Below are 23,015 nucleotides of genomic sequence, written 5' to 3' on the forward strand. Positions count from 1 at the left end.
CTTGTCTTCTCCTCTGCAAGAGACGCTCCCCCCCGGCACACACGTTCGTACGTAAAATTACAGTCGTTCGCGTACTGGCTGCGCTGCTGTGCGCATTACAAATTACACGCTACACAGAAATCTGGTTACATACATTTCATTTCGATGCACTTATTTTCACCAATAACAGGTCAGTCTTCAGGTTTGACCATTAGCCACGTCCTGTGACATTTTCGATTATTTCATTCCTGCTGTTAGCTTCTCAGACTGTATACGAAAGTGACAGCAAAATTGGCCAAGTGATTAATATAAATCACAGGTAATTAGGAATAAATAACGGCGAGATTCTGGTATTCAATGACATTGGGCGACGGATGGAGTAATGAAGAAAAACAGTAAGAATAAAAAATGAGTATTGGAATGGAAAAGGAAGAAGGGAATTTAGGTCAACTGATTATTTTCTATAACAATGTGAAAATGTGGTATGTTACATTGTTATCATCGTGAGACAAACACGATAACGCTTTTCGACATAATGAGATAAAAATATCATATTGTTCAACTATGATATACGTATGTATACACTGTCCGATATGGTCGATGAATCAACTGAATTTTCTGGATCATTTCATCGTAAGGTTTAGCGCAACCAGGCGACAGTTAAATTAATATAAATTGCGTGAATTAAATCATTCAATATTAAAAGGTCGTAAAAGCAATTGGCACTACTTACCTGACGAAGAATCTGCAGCGGAGATACAACTATTATTTCAACAGTTACAAATATTTACCAATATTTCAACCTTTTTTATTCGTGTTAACCTACCAGTTAATACAGTACCAACATCCTCACAATTAAATAATATACTTATTACTTCCATCATTCAAATAACGCACGCCTGAGGGCCGTCCACCTGATACACAGTGCAGATAGAATGTTGCCATTCCTCAGGCGCTCGACTCAGAGTTCAGGGTACTCGACCACAACAAAGGCTAATACAACTGGTTTCAAATTATTTTTCGTTTATTTCTTCGACGACAGAAGAAACTGAATCAAGATAAAAAGATGCGTTGCGACTCCCCCGAAAATCTAGAATCAAAGTTATTTTTCTTCTTGCACTCAGCGATATCACGACATTAATTATCCGGCTGATTAAAAGTCACCCTATACAAATACTTACACCCTTGAGAAGCCTAGCGTCTATGACAGTTCCTTTGGCGTCAAAAGTATTGTTACTGTGAAGCAGTTGCAACGAGAAGGTTTGCAGCTGCAATCACACTCAGTTATCGGACTGGTCGATCGGTGGTTGTGCAGTAAACTCATTGTAGAAATAATACATTTGACATACCTCGTACTTAACGTCAAAGTCAGCAGTGTCAATGAGCATCTCGTGAATAAGATTTCCCGTGCGTAGTGCTTCGTTTTTCGTTGCCTCGCACGTCCATACTATTGCAAACAACTTGACCGAATAATAAAATATGCACATGACGGAGTACCCCAACCAAACGTTTTTCTTCACGTGACTCTCTACGTTACCGACTTGCCTGAGAATAACAAAGTACACACTGAAAATGAGTTCGGTAAAGGTTAGTACTAAAGTGGTGCCAACGTGAAAGCCAAATCCATTGTTCAGCTGCCGTACAGCTTCGCTCAATGTGTGGTGCCTCTCCTCGAGTGCCTTCAATTCCAGTAGAATTATCGGATTGTGGCACTGGTGATTGACTCTTGGGAGAAGATGCGGTTTATCTGTTATTACGTAACGCCGAAGTCCGTGAAGATTCTCATTGATATTTTTGAATCCGACGCGAAGCACGTAGACGCAATTGACGTATAGCATGTCGAGCGCATAGACCGTTATTATCGAATACATTAAGAGACATTTATGCGCAGTATTTATATTGTTCAGTGAATAAATATTTGACGCTTGTACGGACAGTATGAAAATTCCAAAAATGTCCTTTCCATGAACCACCCGGGACATTCGGATGAAATTTTTTTCGGTAAATGTCCAAGATATGGCATTGAGTTGCTGAAGTAATTTCAATTTGGTTTTCATATAGAACAACGAAAGAATGCAGATCAGGGTAGTTAGTAATAGATATAAATTTACTTGTATTAATCTGGGAACACTGTAGTATTTTAACTTGTCGGCCGTATCGAAGCTACGTATCGAAATATATGTTGTCAGAAGAATGTACGTTAGGATTGCTGTAAACGAATAAATGAATCTCCACTTCGAATATGCTATTTCACGATTGTTTGACTTTATCTTGTATGGGAAAAATCCGTAGAAACGACAGAGCAGAAAACACGGACCCATCAGAGACACTAAATCCCTAGCTCGAAAAAGTTTACACTTTTTAAGCATATTTTTTATTCATTATAATTTATACGGCTTTTAGATGGCAAATGCTAAGCCAAGACTGACTTGACGTGGCTGATCGTTTGTTGGCTATTGAGTTACCATGACGATAAATCGATCAGCGTTTATCACACGGTGGGATGCACTTTGTAAATTACTGTATTGCACGGTTGCACCTCGGGAATTCATAGTGACTTAAAAGCTGCAACTCGAATTGCAATTTACTGAACGAACGATGGTTGACTCCACAGTGTCAAGGAATTAAACAAATTCATTATTAATGAAAAACTAGCGCGCCACACGCGGCCTTCCGGCCGCAGTGGCTTGCCGCCTTGCATCGCTTCGCGAAAAAAAAAAATATACGTAAATTATTCTTTCAGAGTATCGCCATAAAAACTTCGTAGAATTAATCGTCGGGTTTGTAGAACGATACGTGATATGCCAGATATTCCTCTTGGAGCGAAAGATCCTAAGATAAAAGTGTAGAGTATTTAATCAATTAATTCGAAATAGCATACATTTTCAGCGATCGCGATCAGTCGATTAGTATCGACCTGGGATCGATTCTTGATAACCTCGACAGCTTCTACCGACTACGGACATGAAGATTGTCACTATTCCTTGCTGTATTAAATATTTAACCTAGTCCCGTTCTCGGTAGTCTCTAATGGCCGCACGCGATACACGAATGAGTCTCTCGTCACCTGGACAAATTCTCGGCAGTTGCTCTCGAGGAAGTCTCGAGTGTCACCGATGCTAGAGAACCAGGCCTGAGGATTGCGCTGAAGTGCCGACAGGTGTGAATTATCTAAGACCCAATTGAGTTTATTGACTAAAAAAGTGTTACGTATTGCACGAGTGTGTTAATGGTCTGATAAAAAAAAATATAATAATAATAATGAAATATAAAATGCACCGAGAACGAATAAATCTGATACTTCTGCAAGTTATGACATTCAGCTACAAAGCGATCGGACTCGCCACCTTCTCGATCCGATCAGAAAGCTTCAGGAGCCCGAAAGACTCCAAGGTGTCCGTAGACCCCGGAAACCCTAACGAAACCACCAAAGACGATATTTCATTGAAATTCGTCTATTCGAGATGCAGCAGCGTGTACAACGTCTTACTCGGCTGTTTCTTGTTCGGGATGAATTACTCGGGCATTCCGTCCATCTACTCCACGTCGTATTTTAACAATACGTCATTGGTTCAAATAATCGAAACGACTCAGGCAGTTTGCAGCATCGTCGTGGTGACCACAGCAATGTTTGTCTACACCGTCAAGCAGAAGACTGCAGTGCGAATCGCTGGTAGGATCATCCAGATGGATCGTATCTTGCTGAGGATGGATGATGTATTTCGCGACAACATCAGCACCTGGCCCTCTCTGTGTTACTTCCTGGGGAGCGTTGGACTCTTGGTAAATCATTTGACCTTGGAGGTGATAGCCTTCGATGAGGACGTGATATCCTTGTTTGCCGTGACGTTTCCCTCCTTCATCATCTACTGGCTGATGCTCCAGTACATCTTCGTGGTGAACCTGATCGGACGCAGGTTCAAGGCCACCAACCGCGCGCTGCGTGGTCTCATCCCGAGGAGCAACGTTGCTGCTGACTTTTATCCAGGAATCCCTCTGAACTTGCCTGGATACGTCGTAGCCAATAATTCAGCAACCGGAAGTATAAGGAAGCTCCAGCTGGTCTACATGACCCTCTGCGAAGTCTGCCTCGAGGTCTCCGAATATTATGGAGTTCCTATTCTACTCGCTATTACGTATTGTTTTTATTCCTTGGTCTACAACGCTTATTATGTTTTGGGTCCGTTCGTTATGTCCAGGGAGGAGATGGAATTTCTAATTGTATTAAATTCTATCTCCTGGGTTGTCATCCTTGTATCTCCTATTGCTGTTCTTGCCTGGAGCGTTACCAAGACTGCGACTGAGGTAATCGTCGGATATTTCAATTTAAAATGTAAATCGGAACATTCCCGAGTTTTTGCTCCTTTCGAATTGACTTTCAGGCAAAACGAACCAGTGGTGTCGTTCACAAGCTGTTAGATAGTGCGCTGAGCCGCGAAGCTAAGATTGAGGTAAATTTACCTCGATTGGACTGATCTTTGTGGGTTTTTTTTTTTGAATATGGAAATATTCAGTGAAATTGTATGGGTACAAGAAAAGAATCAATCGTCTGAAATCTTTCGTTTCAGCTTAAACAATTTTCTCTGCAGCTTCTTCACAAGAACGTTTCCTTCTCTGCTTTCGAATTCTTCACTCTGGACTTCACTCTGCTTCATTCGGTAAGAATAAACGGGAGGACGGCAACTTTTTATCTTTTTCTATTAAATTCACGACTGTTCCAGATACTCAGCGCGGCGGCCACTTATCTCATAATTCTTCTTCAGTTCCAAATGAGCGAAAATTAGCAATCCAGAAGTCACGAGTCTTGAATCGATTGATTTAAAAAATTGTCAAATTCGAATATGATGTAGCTCATTTTGTAAATCATATAAAGGTTCTTGGAAATTTATTTGACAACAGGATATTTCCTTTAGTATTAATGATCGTTTATTAATAACATATTCCGGCTAATCTACACACTGACTTATGTATTTACAGTGGTACAGAGTAATAACTTTGGAACGTGATTATATCGCAGCTGACCTACAAATCTTTTTTTTTATAAAAAAAAAATTATCAATTTCAATATTAAGCAGATTCCAAAAAAAAAGTAAAAAATCTAGCTGAGGTATAGTCACGTTCAAAATTACATAGATATTAGCTCGGCAATAGGCTCCATAACGCTTCTCGAGGGTTTCCCCCTGAAGTTGTCTTCAAGAGTTTCTCCCTTTTTTTTCCTGATTCTAATTTCCCCTCTTTCCTTCATCCGCAACGATTTCGACTGATCAGCTAAGTAATCACAACCAAATAATACTACAAAGTCCGCAGCATCCAAGCTGCAGCATCTACACTCAGCAGTGCATTCGCTTTATTGGCAAATTCCTCTTAGCTATACGAATAATCAACATTTTTAACATCTTTAACAGACAATCTTAAGCGCGCGTGATTACGTCAGATTACACGTGTATAAAATACCCTCGATAAGATAAATTGCATCACAAATAACGTGGATCGTCAGCTGGATTTCAGTGTCAATGACCCTTGATTCGAGTGGCGAGCGGTATTTATTATTTTTAAATATCACTTACACTTACGATAACGAACAGCAATTACTTTCCGTTGTCAGAAAACTTTTAAACGAGTAGCCACTTTCTGCCGTTATTTTCTAAATAATTTTTTTTATCGCCACCAATTAAAATTTCTTAATGATTCGCATCGCCTGACTAGAAGCAAAAGTAAAACTGGCCGAAAATTCTATGTTTACACACACTTTTGCTTTTAGTCACCCGGTATACCTTCTGACAGTGATGCACTTTTTAATTAACAATAAGCTACGAACAAGTTGATTTCAATTATACATATATTCCATGTACATTTATAACGTTCGTAAGCACACACACGCATTCTTAAATATACACGCACGCTCAAAAAAACACACACGCTCGTCAATATCCGAAGGACTGGAGTATCCGCGTTCGCAAAGCTCATGAAAAAGTGGAAGTGGGCGTGGTCTTGCAAAATGGTCACGAGACTCAAAATTCTTAAAACGGGGTTCCTTTGGCATTTTTTTTCAATCTTCTCGATTTACTAACACAATCCGAGCCAAGGTACTGGACCGGCAGGACGAACAGTCGATTCAATTTTGTTTCACCGATCTTAGTCTCCTTCTTGGTTAACGATACTGGTCTGAATCGTGAAAATTACGTGAAAATAGAACATTTCGACGACGTCGAGTCTTGTGTGCGTTTTTCCAATGGTCGATAAAGAAGATCGATTCGTTTACGTTGACAATGCGACATTGGCCGGTCAGAAGTCAATTACCAGAGGCAATTCCTATTTTCTTTTAAGTTAAAAATTCTTCTATTGAACAGTCATTAAGTATGTCTGTCACGATTTACCTAATACGATAATTCCTAATAATCTTTCTGCTTGACAGTAAGCAAATTCGTGTAAAACGTTTACCAAAAATCGGCATATTTATCTCTCTCTCTGCTTCTTCCTCTCCCTCTGACTCGATCACTAATAAGCATCGAAATTTCATTAAAATTCCACGCAGTCGACTGGTCCTCATCCCGTCGACCGTCTCAAAAAGACTTCAATAGCAAAGCCACTAGACGTAATACAGACACCAAAATATATTGTTCTGTTATCATTTAAAATGTTACCAATGACACTAAGATTCGACGTACCGTTACGATTAGCTTAATTTATCTTTTTCAATTTTTTTTTCAATTTCCTCTTTCTTAAATCCCTCTCCATCCACGCATCCATGCACCCACGGATGTACGCAGGAAAAACGTCCACACGGCGTTCAACGAATTACCGAATTGCCGGACGTGAACGCCAGCAGAAATGTTCGGATGGCAATTAAATAAACGTGGTATAAAATTCCCTGGCGATTTCTATTCTAATATCTATAATAGACCTAAGCGTTCGCAGACCTACCCGCCTAAGTCTGCCTAAGGCTCGTTGGACGTCGCTCGTTAAACGGAAGTCTCGGCGGAAGTAGTGCCATTCGCCTTGAGTGAGCTAGAAGTCTCCTTCGATCGAATTAAGTCAACCTAGAAACATTTCCATGTGGCATTGTTAGCTCAAGCGGGCGATCCTTCCAATCAACATTTCTTCTCAACGCTACGATTTCATTCGACCGAACTGACCACTTTTCCCAGTTCAATAGCCTCCTATTGGCTCATGCAGTGGCCGCGCGGCCCGAACTCGGCTACCGGAAGCCATGCGACTTTACTAGATATACCAGATTCAATATAGGGTTAGCAATGTCGCTGCACTGTATATGCATGGGTGCATGAACGGATGAAGGTATCTATCGATGAATCGATGAATGATTACGTTTTTGTGTATCACGTATAATATGGATTCTACGAAAGCATAATGTGTCGATAATAGAATCTCTTCCTTTTTTTTTTTTTTTTCTAAAATTTTACTCACAGCAGATATACATAGGGTGTGTTGCATGCCGGTGTGTGGTGCTCTGGCCGTGTGTGTCTTGCCTTGTGCTTTGGTGGTGGTGGTGTTGATGATTAGAATTTAGAGTCAGTTACACATTTCACCTTAATAGAGATCCCACCGTCATCCTCGTCTTCCTCGGTCATCGTAGTGAGCCTCGTCATCTCGTCAGCCAATAAGGAACCTTCCTTCTTTGGATGCTTCTTTGGCTTGCCAACGCTGTAATACCAAATGATGACGTTATCAGACTTCTACGGAAGTGAATATACCTGAAAGAAACGTACTTAATCATTTTAGGTTGGTTCGACTTCTCGGAGCTATTGCCTTCGTTGACCTGCTGCCAAATTCCGGTCTTGTTAACCTCTTCGCTAATGTTGATACTGGTCAGAGGGATCTTCATGATGTTCCCATTGGCCAGGGGGATCTGTAGATTGCCCGAGGGTCCGAAGCCAAGGGATTCGTTTGGATCCTGAGGGACCAATCAAGGAATCGACTGAACTTTAGTCGGGTCTAGATTGTCAACAGCCATAAAGCAGCGTAGCCATGCGTTTCAATTGATTCATATAGACGCAATATATATGTATAAGTATGTCTATAAATGTATGAATATGATATAAGAAATGACTGAACTATGATCTATGCAAGTGTAACGTACCGATGAGTGGCGAAGGATCGATTGATTTTTCTATTTTTCTAGTTTCTCATTAAACTCCCTCGAGTCTTCAGAAATACTTACTCGAGAGAATCGAATCGACTCGCTTCCAGCACTGTGGATCATGGAGTCATGAGTCAGAACGTTTAATCGTGTCAATTAGCGCTAAAAGCCTCAGAGGCTAGAGGGTCGGAAGTAAAAGGCTAGAAGAGTGAAAATTGAAACAATAAAAAATGGAAAGAAAGGAGCGAGGAGAAAAATTGCGGACGCATGAAAAGAAAAAAAAAGAATTCTAGTCTAGTTGCAAGTGCATATTCGTCTAATGGAATATCTCCGTACCTCAAAAATCGAATCCAGTTGCAGGTTTAGTGAAAAGAACACGTATGGAGATCAAGATGATGGGGACATAGAGTGAATAGAATAGAATTAGAGAGGAGCGGTGCTACAGTGAGAGACTGTGTGAACATAGCAGCCAATAAGGTGCGCGTGCCGGCCAATACGCACACTCAATACAAACATAATATTCGGTGAGTAAAATCATAATATATTTACAGGAAATTATGGATAATAACAATAAACGATAAACGTTTAAACAACAACGAAACACATAGATGCGATGTTTCATCTAACTGTAAAATATGCAGGTTCCATTACCACTGTTAAAAAGAAAAAAAAAAGTACGAACTTTTCGTTCTTGATTTTTATATTAATAGAAAATTCTCTAAATTCTTGAAATCGAGGTCCGCGTCACGACGTAATACAGACATATATACTGCATTATCGGTAACTTTGAATAAAAATTGTCGTGAATCGAACCCTTCGATCTCCTTGTTCCATCTTCTTCTAGTCATTACGAGTGTTTCGATCTATCGAAAAGCGCGCAACGATATACGAATACAGATAGAGGCTATGTGATGTAGCGGTTATCAAAGTATCTAAGAGGTGGCGTACCTTCTTTAATTGTTATTAATTACTAACAATTACGAATGATATAGTACAAAGTTTTAGGTCGGCTTAGAGTTAGTTCAATCATTTGATAATTCAATATAGTCATTGTCGTGTCTGTAATACTGATTAGAACTGCTTAGGCTAGCTTGTCTCAAATGAGAGACTTTGATTGGACAAATATTAATTGAGGGGTCGCTCAAACTTTTGGCACAGATATTTATCACATTTACTACGCTTATTTCGTTTTATATCAATTGTTCTCCGTTTCTTCCCTCCCTAATACTTGTTAATCTCTTCTATAATCGTGTTTCTCTCTCTCTCTCTCCCTCTTTCTCTCTCTCTCTTTCTTTCCCTCTCAAGTACAAAACCTTTCACGAGAGTATCAGCCGTCGTAGAGAGTGATTTTATCGTAATCGGATAGTGCTATAGTGATCACGGGTCTCGCAGACCCATGGTCACTACTCGTGTGCTATTTACGACAGGTAATGGCCCTTAGAATTCGAGTCACGGTGCTAACCTCGCCACTCTCCAGCTGGCGAAGGTCATCCGCGTGCTTCTTGCTGGGCTCCGGCATCACGTCGTCCAGAATTTTCAGTTCTCGTTGAGTGAACACGAGATCCAAAGATTTTCGAATGCCGATCATCACCACCAGCTGCAAAGTTCATCATCAGTTGCAATCAATGCAATCAATCGAGTCAATTAAATCCAATAGGGGCTCGACTTACCATTAAGGGGAAGAGAATTGAAGTGATGCTGAATGACTTGATTATCCAAAGACACGCGAGGCAGGTCAGTTGTATTATTGTGAACATGTGAACGCGTTTTAGGGGAACCTACGGGCAAAGACAATAATCATTGACCAAGTGAAAGGCATTGTGATAATTTTGTTAATTTAGGTAAAATCTTTCTCACTTGTCGCAGGAACATATAATCCGGTTGATACTTGACTGGCATTAACATTATAAGAATCCTATCAAAGAACTGAAGTCCCTTGAGCGACGCTACACCCATGTACAGGAAGACACCAAAGAGAACCGGCATCGGTATGTGCTTCAGCATTGGCGTTAGAAGCACAGAACAGCCGATCATTAGGAATATTAGAATGTGAGTGACTCGCTGTTCGCGGACTCCAAGGAATTGCGGCTTCTCTCCAGGAGCCGCGCACTCCGACTCCAGTTTCAATGAATTCACGTGATTAATGGAAAGGACAGTTGCTGCCACGAACCACGGTAGACCCATCACCGAACACACTTCGATCAAGATGGCCAACACGAATAGATCCAAGTGGTAACCGCATCCTTTCTGATGAAGAAAATTGTACAAAATAATCGTTTGCGCTGGATTTAATAATAATGGAACTTAAAGAATTTTCTAAATACGAATTTATACTTTTAATTTGTTTTCCTTCCTGTTGACGATCACTGCGGTGATTTGTTGATCCATGAAAATCAATATGGTGCCGAGTAGAGCTGGTAGACAAGCTACTATCGCGCTCCACCATGGATTCTCCTGGAACGGCCAGATCATCCATCCGCGACCTTCGAGCGTTGGCTTGAACTCTACGGGAACCTCCAATTTTGGTGTAGAAATACCCACGACATTGTCCAAAATGGTCATGGAAAAAATGGCGATTATAACTGCAAAGTCGCTCACGATTTGGCGCACCTGGAACGATCGTTCATTTATTTATTTCTCCTAAACACTTTCGAGCGACTATACCAAATAGACGTGTGGTAAGAATATTATAAAAATAGTTACCTTAGACGGGAAAAACAGTGCGTTCTTAAAGTCCTTCAGTTCGACGGAGAGCAGGAAGGTGCCCATGAATAAAATAATTGACATGAGGAACACATCGGGTACATAGTGGGGCGTACCGCAGCCTCCACCCTCCAGAGTACCGTTGTAATTCTGACAACCAATTTGATCCAAGGACGTCCAATTAATATTTTCGTAGCTCGACGAATAGGTCTGATTCGGTGGTTTGCACCAGCAATCGTAATTCAAGATTTCGTCCCCATGAGTGTTTATGGGATACTTCTTTCCAATGGAGAGAACATTTTCCACAGCCTAAAAGATCAATTGACTCTCTGAATATCCGTCCTAGGGATTAAGTACGAGTCTTAGACAGAAATGCAAATTGCAAGGCTTGGCAAATTAAATGTATTTGCTAGCTGACAATTATTCGCAAGCTCTCCTGGAAGCCAGCAAGGCAATCGGCTGACCTACGAGAGGGTTCAATCCAGCTTCTGCTGACGATGCAGCTTATATCAAGCTCACACTTTAAGGCCTTCTAATTAGTCCAGGAGCACGTGAGCTCACGCCCGGCATCGATAAATGTTACGTAACAGAGTTGCCAGTAGCAAAATTCAATGACAGAGCTTGCAAGTTGCATATCCGAAAAAAGTAAAAAAAAAAAATTAACATCTCCCAGGCTTACCTTGTAAATAAATATAAAGGCGATAAGGGTAGCAAAATTTTCCTCTGTAAAACGCGTTATGTAGCAAACAAACGCACTGGCGTCGATGGCAACCAGAAGCATCAGGATCACAGCGATCCACGTGCCGATCCAAAAGCGAAACGACATGTAGTTCCAATCGGCACTCCTGCGTGAAGCAACGAAGATTCATGTGAAAGATCAGATAGCCAAGGGAAAGCAAAATTACATAAGGCCCAGGATGAGGGACTCACTTGCAGAACTCGTAGACTATCGTCTCGAAGACGAGAACGGGTCCGGTCGAGCCCAGAATGGTGAGAGGCTGTCCGGAGAAGAATCCGTAACCGATTCCGCAGACAAATCCAGAGACCAAGGACTCCATGGCCGCCATGTGCTTTCCAGTGGCTTCGCTGAGGAGTCCTCCGAAGGTGATGATGGGCGAAAGGCACGCGAAATAGAGAAAAATGAAGGAGGCTACGCATTGAAGTGCCAGAGCATCTTTGAAATCGGACACATAAAACGGAGCTTTTCTCTTAATGTCATTGATCAGTCCGCCGAAGAGCTTTCCGGTTCTCGAAAGTCCAGATTCCTCCCGGAGTTTTTGTTCGTCGGCCTCCTCGTCGAATTCCTCCTTTGGTTTCTCTTCCTTTGGCCTCTTTCTTATGTCCTGCCATAACATCAAACGTCACTGAGTATCGAATTATATTTTGAATTTTTTTTTTTCATAAAATTTCATATACCTGAGAAGGTATGGCTGCTGGAGGTTCTATTCTAATAGTTGGATCCCACTCGCCAGGTGGCAGCACGGTGACTGCATCAAGGAATTCGTCAACACCTGCCAAAAGGTGGTTCCTGTTCTTGGCCTTGTAAGCCACGTCATGAAATACCTCATCAGACATCAAAGTCGCCATGGCGCGTCCAATCTCATGGAATCCTGAGATGCCACCCTGAAATCAGAAGTACTCATTGCAAATATATGAAGTGACCGAGTCATCGAATTACAGGATATTCCAGCGACTTCTGAGCTACAATCGATATCAGACTAGCTCAAAGAACAAGGGATCAATCACCTAAGAGGATTTCCACTTGACCCAGCAATTGATCAAAATATTAGGTCTGGCGGTAAAGACGAGTAAATTCCTTACCGTTGGTCCAAGAAGCACAAAGATAAATCTCGTTGGCACTGGCACCTCCGTCAAATCCCCCATAATACCAGCTTGGCTTAAGCGGATAAAGGCGGACAAGGTCTTGTCTAGAAAATCGACCTCACCCACCAGAATATTACTGGCTTCCGCCCCAGGTGGTATTTTTCGCATGAAATGTGTATTGCCCTAAAATTTGGTTGGAAGAGTTAAAGAAGAAAAATCAATCAATATTTATTTCCTTCAACCCTAAGGATAAAAGTCTCGACTAACTTTGTGATTGATGTCGCCATTCTCTAACCCGGTTGAGCTGTGGTTTCTGCTGATGGAGATGCTGCTGGGGCTACGGTCCATTCCATTCGATGGTTCCTGGCCTGAAAGTCAATCTGGCTTACTGCTTACTGCCACTACTGTCTTATACAGAGCGTATCTTGATAAAAGCAACAGAGAAGCAAGAGAAGCTTAGAGCTGGTTATCCAACCACCCGGGGACACCTGAGGTCGTCCTGGGAGACGCAAAAGTCATTAGGGCCAAAGGTACAAGAGGCAAGCTACACGGTTGTCACGCAAAATCCGTAATTGATAATTAAGCAAAGTGATCGCGTGACAGTCGTCAAATCTCATTTCTACGTACGAGCTGGATAACCCCGTATAGTCTATATACTTGACGTTCGTCAGCCGTGCCTTGCGTCGATAAAACGCGAGGAAGTAAGCGAGGAGGGTTCTGCGACTTAAATGAGAATTAAGGTGAAGCCTGTCCCCGTAAATTTTCCTCAAGAAACTTTGCCGCCTTCTCGCGTTAGCTCTGATGAAATTTTCGGTAACCAAGAGAGAGATTCACGAGTAGCCAGGCCGCGCCAAGAAGAAAATAAGATGGCCAATGTAAATTGGTGAAGTTAATCACGAGCGAGGGTTATCGAAATTTTTAAAGAGTCGACAAATCATAAATCCCTTTTACAGACGCAAGACAGGTGACGTGTAAATTTTTATAAATTTTTTTCGATTTCAATCTACTGGATTCTACAACAAAAAAATGTATATTAAGTGTCAAGCTTAGAAAGCGGTTTTACCAAGGTTGCCAGGAATAGCAAGGAAGCGGCCGCCGGAGTTCAGTCCTGCAGCAGCGCCCTGACTTGCCGATCCGGCGATCGCAGGGGCGGAATTCGATTCCTCCACTACAAAGCACGAAATACACGATACGGGTATTGGTTATTTACAATGGACGCGACTGGCGTGCGTTTGCGTTTGCGTGGACCAAAAGGTCAAAGGTTGACTCCCCCGTCGTTCCAGGCAAACGCAACGACGCGTTCACCATCGGCAACACCATACGTTAACATATGACATATGACAGAGAGAAGTAAAATTCCAGATTGAAAAGTCCAAATTATTCTGTAACTCGAGTACCGCTACGATATACCATGTGCACAGTGGGTACAGTCACAGAAAGACTTTTCGTTCCGTGATTGGCGCTGTCGTTATCGTCGTGACGAACAACGCGACAAACAAGGTCGTTAGAGAGAAAAGGCAGCGTCGTTACTCGGTCGACATAGGCAGAGAAATAAACGATTTGAAACGAAGAGACGCGAACGATACGGGAGACACAGTGAGACACGTAAAGAGACATTGAAGTACGAAGACCAATATAAGTTCATGCCCCTAAGCATTTTAACAGTCACCTTATACCGTAGTTAAGGTCATCAGCGAGTCTGTCAATTAATATGCAACAAATAGCTAAGCTAATCATTCCTTTCTGAGTCACGGTTATGAATGAGTCAATGTGCGATGAAATGAAGACGCTTGAAGATCAGAGGGAAATGACGTTAGGTCCTGATGAGAGGGTCGAGAACTTGGTTCCTTGCTTGAGTATGTACCCTTGGCGTTCCTCCCTTATTTTCCTCTGTTTGTTCTCAGACGTTTCGATAAATAAAAAGTCTGAAATTCTCGGTGGGTTTTCTCTAAAAAATATGAGAGAAACGCGAAATACAGGGTTCTGACTTAATTTGCCAGAATCGAGGGGGGAGTGCGTTACGCGTTTTCCGGTGGCAGACATACTGAGACACAGCCAAACGTATTTCAGGAATATCGACCTGGTGAGACCTTAAGGAAGTAAATTCTCCATACGACTCCCTTCTGACATAGGAGCTTATGTTGTTTGGTTTAAAAAATGAAGATTTTTTTTTCAGAAAAAACGTACAGTAGTCTAATATTTGGGTTATGCGATTAAATGAATGAGCGAGTTCGGGATGAATGGTTAGAGAAAAAGTTGGAGAAAATATCGGGAGAATCGGTGAGTTACTTTAAACATCGAGATTACTTGTAGACAGTCGATTCAAGATAAGTTTGAGGAGTTATTACAAATCGTCAAGTGCCTCTACGTTTTTTAGTCGAATTAACGTGCGAGAGAAACGTTAAGGAGGAATATAGTATACCGTAGAGAGCGTAGTAGAGAGTCAACGAATACAGGCCGCTTGTCATTTTCCGCTTCCTGACAGCTTCAAAATTATTTTTCTCCATTTATGTAAACTGACCATTTTCAGATCGATGACCGAAAGCATAAACCGATTTTCGCATTGAATATAGTTATACTAATTAGTTTAACTGTGTCTTCTATTTGCAGTACAAAAATCTTTGACGGAGATTTCCACTTGTTGTCTCCATCTAAAAGTCATAGTCATTCATACATGTGTCTCTCTATTTTATTGAAATGGATCAATAGGCAAATCTTGAGCGTGATAGGGAGTAGCACAAGCGAACGCAGACGGACGTGACCGCTGCCTTAGAGAGCGCAGTAAGGGATGCCGATGCCAATCCACGACACGCCACTGCTCAAACCGACTTGATGTATTTACTACGGAGTTGACTGTGATAGCAAAGTGATATCACGGAAGAAGCAATAGTCCAGTAGAAGAAATGGGGGTGATAGGTAATACAAAGAGAGGGAGAGGACATGCTGCGAAAGAGCGAGAGAGAGAACGACGCTCACAAAACGGCCACACGCAGCAAGGTAGGCAGCACCGTGAAGAATGAAGATTCCGAGCCGATGCATTCTCTGTATACCAGGCAGTCCCCCCACCTATCAGTACTGACCGCCGGGCATTGACTTCGGGAATTCTCGGCAATCTTCGGCATTCGGTCGTATTTACAGTCGGCGTTGATTTAGCCATCAGTGGAATATTATTTTCCATACATTTAACTAATTCGTATTACATTACATAGAGTTAGATTCTAATGAAATATACAAGTGTATATAAAATTCAAAATGTGAGATTAATTTTTTTTCGATTTTAATTTATCAATTTAACGTAGCGATATAATGTTATACTCGATACGTAGATCGGTTTGTGCTTCGGTCAGCTATCGTTCTGAAATTGGTCGGTTCACGTGGATGAGAAAAAAGAAAATATTGAAACTGTCAGAAAGGTATAAACGACAGGCAGTGTGCTAAATCTGCGGATAGGTGATTTATGAAGGAAGACAATACATAGATAAAAAAACGTGGTGAATTATCAAAGTCCATCGAGAGGGATGATTGTGGCGCTCTAACCTTTGAACTGACACATAGCGAACCATGTCGTGAATCCGACTACATGGGGTATGTTGAATTCAGCTGACAAAAATACAAATAGAAATGAGTCACGTATCGATCAAGCATAACAATTTCTATGAGAGTTTGATTATTGCGATTCGACTAACGGCGACCGAAGAGACGCCGACTGAAACTTTGAGAACTCGATCGAACACTGGAAATTTAATTAGTAGTTCCATGAATAGTCTTATCAGGCAAAGCGGGCTAGGGAAATTCGATTAAATTACGTGACGATCAAAGATCAATGTTGACTGGCAGAGATCGATAGGTCGTCGAATGTTTGATTGAATGGCTGATAAGGCGAAGCGTATGGACGAACGTGGATGGCTGTTAATGAATTATGGATACGTTGCCATTGACGACGAGCAGTTGTATTTGAGGTATCAACGATTAAGCGAGCTGCCGAGGTAAGTGGTTAGTCGGTTGTTCGATGATTTGTTAATTCGGTTAATTAGTGAACTGGCAAAGCACGTTAACCTCAAGCCATCCAGGCAGCGGCAGCTGGCCTAAATTATACCTGGAACCAGAAGATAAGGGCCTGATTGGTGCACGGCCTCTTTCGAGAGAAGGGCCGTATTGGAATTAGGGCAGCTGGTGCTGCGAGCGACGTTGGACGCGACCGGCGCGTATGCGTCATCGGCGCTGCGACGCTCCTGCAAATCTGATGTCAACAAGGCATGCATACCACATGAACAGTCACAATCTGTAAAATCCGATGCACAGTACGTCTTTAGTATACCCCTAACGCTGGACCAATTTTTGCGAATCACGCCACCGTGGTTGGGCGGACTTAAATAAAGAAAAACATAAAGTAATAAAAGAAATGATAAAGAAAACAAAAGTACGACTTGGGTCGCACCAAAGAAAATAACGTGAAATCAATTAAATAAAAAGGTCGAAAAAATCCAGAAAGTGCCATCGATATTCTCTCAATTTCGTCTTTCGATTAATTTCCGTGAATTGCCATTTTTCATTATTTCCATCTCAGCGTCATTCCACGTCCACGTTACCTTTCGCCGGAAAGGCGATTTCTGTCCATGCAAATTCATATTCGTTAATAGTTTTTTTTTTTTGTAATACACGTAAAAACTTACTCTTCGATGACGAATGATTTCGTCCAATCTCGGCTAGAGATCTGATTATGGGAAGTCTCGACATATTGTTGTCCTTGCGTCTCTCGTGCTGATGTCGATGTCTCACGAGAAGAGCCTCCCGGACCTGCAAGATCAATAGTCTCAGTGACGTTCAGAAATGAATTCAGGATTACCTGACCTGGTGTCTATATTTCTTTATATTATTCCGAAAATCAATGATCCTCTTACCTTGTCCCTTGATTCGAGTGGCAAAGAACCTTTGCTGATGATGTTGTCCAGGACGAGGTCAGCAATCTGCTCCAGACTGGACGCCTCCATGTCTAGCATTACGGTTCCATTGAGCAAGAGACTCCTCAGTTCAAAGAGAGAATGCAGGGATAAGGTAGCCACGTGGGGTTTGCTCCAGCGATTCCCACCCTCCTCGACGTCTTCTTCGAATTTGATCCATCTGAGAGACACGAGCACGTGATTTTCATCATTTCCTACGAAGGAGCTGAATCTCTTTTGAATCTTACCTGGCCGTCTCCTTCCATTCCATCTCGTCGCCATCTTTGACGAGCTCCTCCATCTCGGAGAAGAGAGGATGGGATTCGTGTGCATCGTCGCCGACTTCTTCGCCAAGGATGAACTGGACCCTCTGAGCTGGTGGTGTGACTGAAATAAAAAGAAAGGAACTAAAGAAACAGAGACTCACGGAGAGTCAATATATCTTGTGTCTAAAACATCAATTCGAGTCCGTAGAAAGAGACAGAACAAAAAGGAATAATAAGAAGAACGCAAGAGATACAGACTAAAGAGAAGAAGAAGAAAAAGAGAAGAAAGAATAGTGAGTGTAGTTAAAAGATATTCCTGATAGTAACAGTAAGTAGCCAGTAATCAGCAGCCAGGAGCAACATCACCAAACCATAGAAATTCTCGAGTCGATCATTCAACCAGAGAATACAAAATTTTCTTTTTCTTTTCCAAGAAGAAGAAACAACTGAGAAAAATCCTCGTTAAAAATGGATAAGAGAGGATACGATCGAGCATGCAGAGTTAAGCAGAACGAGAATATAAAAAATTGAGTGATTCGTCATCTCATTGGCCCCAGCATCTTTGATCTCGCGTCGATTATTATAATTGTGCCAACACCCATTTATGAGATGAGAAATAATAATATTAAGAGTGACTGTCAAAATCAATAAAAAAAATCCTCCGCTCCGTTCTCCATAAATCATGCGTGCGACATGCCTAATATCAAAGGAGTCTGCACCCCATCAATAATGTATCCTGGTACAATACTTTTTTGTCACTCGTGGACGTAAGTATAAGGTATGGGCTTACATAGCGTCTCGCCATCTTGGTCGCAGATGCTAGCAAGACGACCCCTTCGCGGCACCAACAATTGTCCTGCAAAGTCAATGATAAGAGGAAACGTCCTGCAGCTGCGCCTGGTTATCGCTCGAGACTCGTGGTTATCCCACTCGTCTACTTTCCCTCTCGCGCAAGGACATTCTCTCTCGTTCAGTTTTATATAATAGAACGGCAGGAATTTACATGAACGACCTAAACGATCTGAAGGTCATAGTCATCGGGAATAAATCAAATAATTAAAAAGAGCGAGATAGATCTTCACCGAAAGAGATTTTATAAATTGAACACACCCAGAACTCTGACTATTAAATGTACCGTATAGAAGTGCACAGTGCGACAGCTTGGCGACATCGAGCCAAGTACAGAGGTGAATGACCCGAGGAGTCTGTGACAAGTGGTTGGCATGCTGCCAATTCCGCCATGCTGTCACTCTGCCACGTTGACACCTTCCGGTATCAAGGATGCTCACCGGAAGTTACGATATTTCAACAACAGCAACATTCCGAGCTCTCGCTCGGACCGGAATTTCAAAATTCCAAAGACAGCTGACAGGAGTCTCTGAACTTACCAGGCCGATCGATGCCGACGTCATCCTGGTTGTCGAGAGAGGACTGTCGCGAGGGGTGGTGCTTGTGATGTCGACGATGTCGTCGTTCCCCAGGAAGATGTACCCCGACGTAAACCGTGTGTGCCCTATGACCTGGAACATCAAAGCGACGTCTGAAACTTCAGTTCGGCGTAGAGCATTACGCAATCGAAGAAATTTCATCAGGTACCAGAACGATACACGTGTCACTCGTGGGTCTTGAATCGAGTCTAAATAATTAAGGCGCGTTTGCACATCGTCTGCTGATAAAAATGGCCGACTGCGAAAGTAGGTGCACTTTGTGGAGCACGGGTCGATTGATCGTTAACGGAAGGATGGGCGTCGTTCAAGGGCGCAGTCAACGGATCCGTAAATAACCTTAATACCGTAGGATTGGTCAGGTCAGGGTGTCACGATAAAGCGACTAGCGACAGCCGGCGGTGCGGGCAAGCCTTAACGATTTTCGAAGCACCGCCAGCCGTCGCTTCATCGCTTGTGTGCATACTGAAGCCAAATCCACGAGTGAGCCACGGTGTTGCGACCACGACCATCGATAGGTGGAGAAATAAGCCGAGGTCGAGGTCACATGCAAACTCACCCTCGTAATCCTTCTCGGAGAAGGATTGATGAGTGATCCGTGCACCTGGGTCCTTGGAAGCCTCATCGTCGGGTACTCCTCCTGATGCTTGGCTACTGTGCACTGCTCCTCCTCTGGGAGATCTGACGCCTCCAGGACCTCCAGGACCTCCGACGGTTCCGACGCCTCTGGCTCTTGGCTGCATCCAGGGTCTGAGGAGGATAGGTGACGTTTTATCAATCCTGCCTCGAGGCACCTTCGAGACCTCTTGCGAAAGACGTCACTTGTTTTTCGACAGTTTTAAGGTCCCACTTTGAGACCTTCTCTTCTTGGATACGTAAGAGCTAATAATTACAATTTTTTGTCTCTCTCAAGCTCATTATAAATACACATAACTCGAAAGAGCTATTGCTTAACCCATCTTGGTCGTTTATGGGACGTGTTGCTGAAGGTAGGTAAAAAAAAGTCTTGGAAATGTCACGTGTCCTGAAAAAGATTTCTTTTTGACATGCCACGTGCCAGTGACTGATACGCTATACGAATCAAACGGTAAGCTTTTGAAAATTGTGCAAAACAAAAGAATATCGCGTTCCGGCTGAGGGAGTCTGTTGAATTGTTTTCAGGGGAAAAAATCGAGTTTATGTATCTCGTGTGGATCTTTTGATAAATTTGAGTCTGACGGGAGACGTGGGTGTGCGGCCTCTTTGTCGCGCCTCGTACAACCTCATAATTTAACTTCCGTGTAGGAGGACGTTTTATATAATATTTCTCGTAGACCAAGAGTAAGGAAATCCCATTCACTCTACTGTGAGATGCCTAAAGATAATTTTGCTCAATTTAAAATATTATTATTATTAAAAAATATTTCAATTATTACAGTTTGTAAAAATTAAAAAATAAGTTAAAAAATGTACTAAATATTTTAACGAGTAAAACTATATATTTACGAGGCAAACTAAAATTCTAGTATAGTATGTATGAGTGTTTGCCTATCAAAGGCGTGCGAATTTGAAAGTTTTACGTCACGTTGATACTTTCTCAAAGCGTTCGTGATACAAGTAAACGTTGAATTATTAAAATCAATCTAGACACTCTAGACCGAATGAATGTAAGAAAAATGATTATTAAATTCATTAATCAGTTAATGGCAAAGGAAGATCTCTCATTCAAGATACGTATTCAGTTACGTTGGTGATGAACAGAAAACTTTGTTCTGTCGAGATTAATGATAACATGTGCGTAATCCGGGGTTAAGTTGACTGATTAGAGGGTCTGAATTATTTTAGGAGGAAAGATACCGAAAAGATAAGGATTTTGTGATAAGTCCGAATAAATTTGATCCGACGATTCAAGATTATTATTTTCCTTATGAAACGACCCAAATTCGGAAATTCAAAAAAAAATCGTGCACCTCAAATCTTTACCACCCCCCTGCTTCAATCGTCTCTAATAAAAATGAGCTCCTATCACGATAGGACTTGGCACGGTGCAACGTGACGCTTAATCAGAATAGATAATTTCACAATTTCAGGCACGTCGGAAAATTAATAAAAATCCCAATCAGAACGAACGAGAGAATCAAAGCATTGAACATAGCAGCTATACATATACATAGAACACGGAACGTGAGTCCTTAACCTACCGCGTTACTCGCATGTAAAATCTAAGAGACATGCAAGTGTCGCTCGTAACGAACGATACGTTGACTCCTATTGACAAATCATTTTCTCGTCAAGTTTTACGTAAGAGTCGTCTCTTTACGAGAGGTACTTGAAAAAGTAAAAAAAGAATGGCATAAATAAATCCAACCTCATTTCAAAATTTACAATTGACATCTGCACTCAAGATGATTTCCAGCAGCATTTCGCATGCTGGCAAAACCAAGTGCAACTTTTTTATTGCGTTTGATAAACTCATAAAAAATAATTTACTCGAGCCCATTGAAAGTCTCGTTAACCCGTGTCATCAGGGCCATCTGATAAATGCACTGTGAAAAATATACATATATAGCGTACAGTAATGCACGTACCAGAGTTATACACATAAAGTTATATTTCAATTAATTTACGTAAGTTACTATTTCTACAATATTTAATCCAGGTATGTACCGGGTGAGTAATAAAAATGTAGTATAGAAAGGAGGGCGAACCATAGAACCCCAAGGGTACACGTCATTGTCAAATGCCAACGTGGGGCTGCCAAGTGGATAATTACCGTTCAAAGATTATCTACGTACCCGCATGATTACAGGCACGCTTATGTAATGAATTGCAGGGCGTTCAGCGTGTGAGGTTAGAATTTGTGCGAGAACAAAATAATTGTTTAATTGTTCGAGGTCACTCGAATAATCATTTGTTTTCCAAAGGTAAGTACGGTAATTGCCCTTTACCGTAATCACGCGTAACGTACGAGGATGAACTTTCACCCCTGATTACGACGTTGAGCCCAATTTAAAGGAGTCAACACATTTACCCATACTATACTATTTGAAGCAAACGTTGTACCTTGGCTGCGATGAAAAATGACCTCCGTTCTTATCTGGTTGAGAAGATTTCCTGTCTCATCGAATCCATTATTGTTTTATTATCTAAAGATTATTTTCATTCTACATTGTTGTTCGCGACATAAAGATATAAAGATCTCTGTCAACAATAACATAGATATGCGCAAGCGAGTTGAACAATGCTAAATGAAAAAGTCCTTGTGGCAGTTTTTCAGTAGACCAGAATGACGGTATACCGACGTTTGTCAATTGAAACGTCGAAACGACACGAGGGAAATGACGTGTCATTAGTAGCTGCTGAATGTCGCCCGCTTCTACGAGAGTTAATGACTCTACCGCAATTCGCTGACTGCGATAACGATAAGGTTGTAAACTTCCAAAATCATCTAAAAGTTGAATTTTCTGTCATTAGTCTTAAAAAAAAAAATTGCCCCATTACCAACTTTCCCTATATCCAAATACACTGGAACCTCTCATAACTTAATCCTGTTGTGGATTTCAGTATGTATCCACTTTTCTTTATTTTTTCATGTTCATACGAAATTTCTCCATTAGACTGCAATATGATTTTTGAGATTGGCGATTACGATTTTGAGGTAAAAATTGCGAAATTGATCATTTCAAGTGAATTGTGAATTACAAATATTTATTCAGACTGGTCGTGGCAGTTTTCTCTCTCTCACACGTGGCTAGTGACGATGCTCAGCCCCCCCCCCCCC

At 41.7% G+C, this 23,015-nt stretch overlaps 3 protein-coding genes across 15 annotated transcripts in view; 1 reads left to right on the plus strand and 2 right to left on the minus strand.

Annotated features, from left to right (window-relative positions):
- Window positions 1-790: 790 nt before the first annotated feature.
- LOC107274875 (putative gustatory receptor 28b) lies at window positions 791-2,637 on the minus strand. 2 transcript variants are annotated; one of them, XM_025079711.1, is made up of 4 exons: window positions 2,091-2,152; window positions 1,329-1,524; window positions 1,161-1,247; window positions 791-1,069 (listed from the first exon to the last, which is right to left on the minus strand). In XM_025079711.1, the coding sequence occupies exons 2-4, from the start codon at window positions 1,464-1,466 to the stop codon at window positions 1,004-1,006; spliced, it is 291 nt and encodes a 96-aa protein (XP_024935479.1). In that variant the 5' UTR covers window positions 1,467-1,524; window positions 2,091-2,152; the 3' UTR covers window positions 791-1,003. The 2 variants fall into 2 exon arrangements, with proteins under 2 accessions (XP_024935479.1, XP_015609922.1); XM_015754436.2 differs by having other exon boundaries at window positions 1,329-2,637.
- A 147-nt stretch (window positions 2,638-2,784) lies between these two features.
- Window positions 2,785-4,867, plus strand: LOC107275079 (putative gustatory receptor 28a). The gene is made up of 4 exons (XM_015754846.2): window positions 2,785-4,284; window positions 4,362-4,430; window positions 4,548-4,637; window positions 4,701-4,867. Exons 1-4 carry the CDS (start codon window positions 3,241-3,243, stop codon window positions 4,761-4,763), a joined length of 1,266 nt encoding a protein of 421 aa, XP_015610332.1. The 5' UTR covers window positions 2,785-3,240; the 3' UTR covers window positions 4,764-4,867.
- A 15-nt stretch (window positions 4,868-4,882) lies between these two features.
- LOC107275077 (sodium bicarbonate cotransporter 3) overlaps window positions 4,883-23,015 on the minus strand; it is a 24,647-nt gene continuing 6,514 nt past the window's right edge. For 2 of the 12 annotated variants that reach the window (XM_025080056.1, XM_015754845.2), the window contains 21 exons: window positions 19,815-20,005; window positions 19,199-19,330; window positions 18,601-18,666; window positions 17,793-17,931; window positions 17,506-17,725; window positions 17,278-17,401; window positions 16,701-16,886; window positions 13,668-13,772; window positions 12,872-12,972; window positions 12,602-12,787; window positions 12,197-12,403; window positions 11,711-12,123; window positions 11,460-11,625; window positions 10,781-11,089; window positions 10,412-10,687; window positions 9,935-10,324; window positions 9,748-9,855; window positions 9,540-9,674; window positions 7,707-7,891; window positions 7,527-7,641; window positions 4,883-7,019 (listed from right to left, as the gene is read on the minus strand). In XM_025080056.1, the coding sequence (XP_024935824.1) occupies window positions 6,942-7,019; window positions 7,527-7,641; window positions 7,707-7,891; window positions 9,540-9,674; window positions 9,748-9,855; window positions 9,935-10,324; window positions 10,412-10,687; window positions 10,781-11,089; window positions 11,460-11,625; window positions 11,711-12,123; window positions 12,197-12,403; window positions 12,602-12,787; window positions 12,872-12,972; window positions 13,668-13,772; window positions 16,701-16,886; window positions 17,278-17,401; window positions 17,506-17,725; window positions 17,793-17,931; window positions 18,601-18,666; window positions 19,199-19,330; window positions 19,815-19,998 (3,825 nt within the window). In that variant the 5' untranslated portion in view covers window positions 19,999-20,005 and the 3' untranslated portion in view covers window positions 4,883-6,941. Of the gene's footprint in view, window positions 7,201-7,404; window positions 7,642-7,706; window positions 7,892-9,539; window positions 9,675-9,747; window positions 9,856-9,934; window positions 10,325-10,411; window positions 10,688-10,780; window positions 11,090-11,459; window positions 11,626-11,710; window positions 12,124-12,196; window positions 12,404-12,601; window positions 12,788-12,871; window positions 12,973-13,667; window positions 13,773-16,700; window positions 16,887-17,277; window positions 17,402-17,505; window positions 17,726-17,792; window positions 17,932-18,600; window positions 18,667-19,198; window positions 19,331-19,814; window positions 20,006-23,015 lie in introns of all 12 variants that reach the window. The other 10 variants (XR_003058222.1, XR_003058221.1, XM_025080057.1 and 7 more) reach the window with 10 other exon arrangements.

The sequence above is a fragment of the Cephus cinctus genome, unplaced genomic scaffold (assembly GCF_000341935.2).
Source record: "Cephus cinctus unplaced genomic scaffold, Ccin1 Ccin1_scaffold0123, whole genome shotgun sequence".
NCBI classification, from domain to species: domain Eukaryota; kingdom Metazoa; phylum Arthropoda; class Insecta; order Hymenoptera; family Cephidae; genus Cephus; species Cephus cinctus.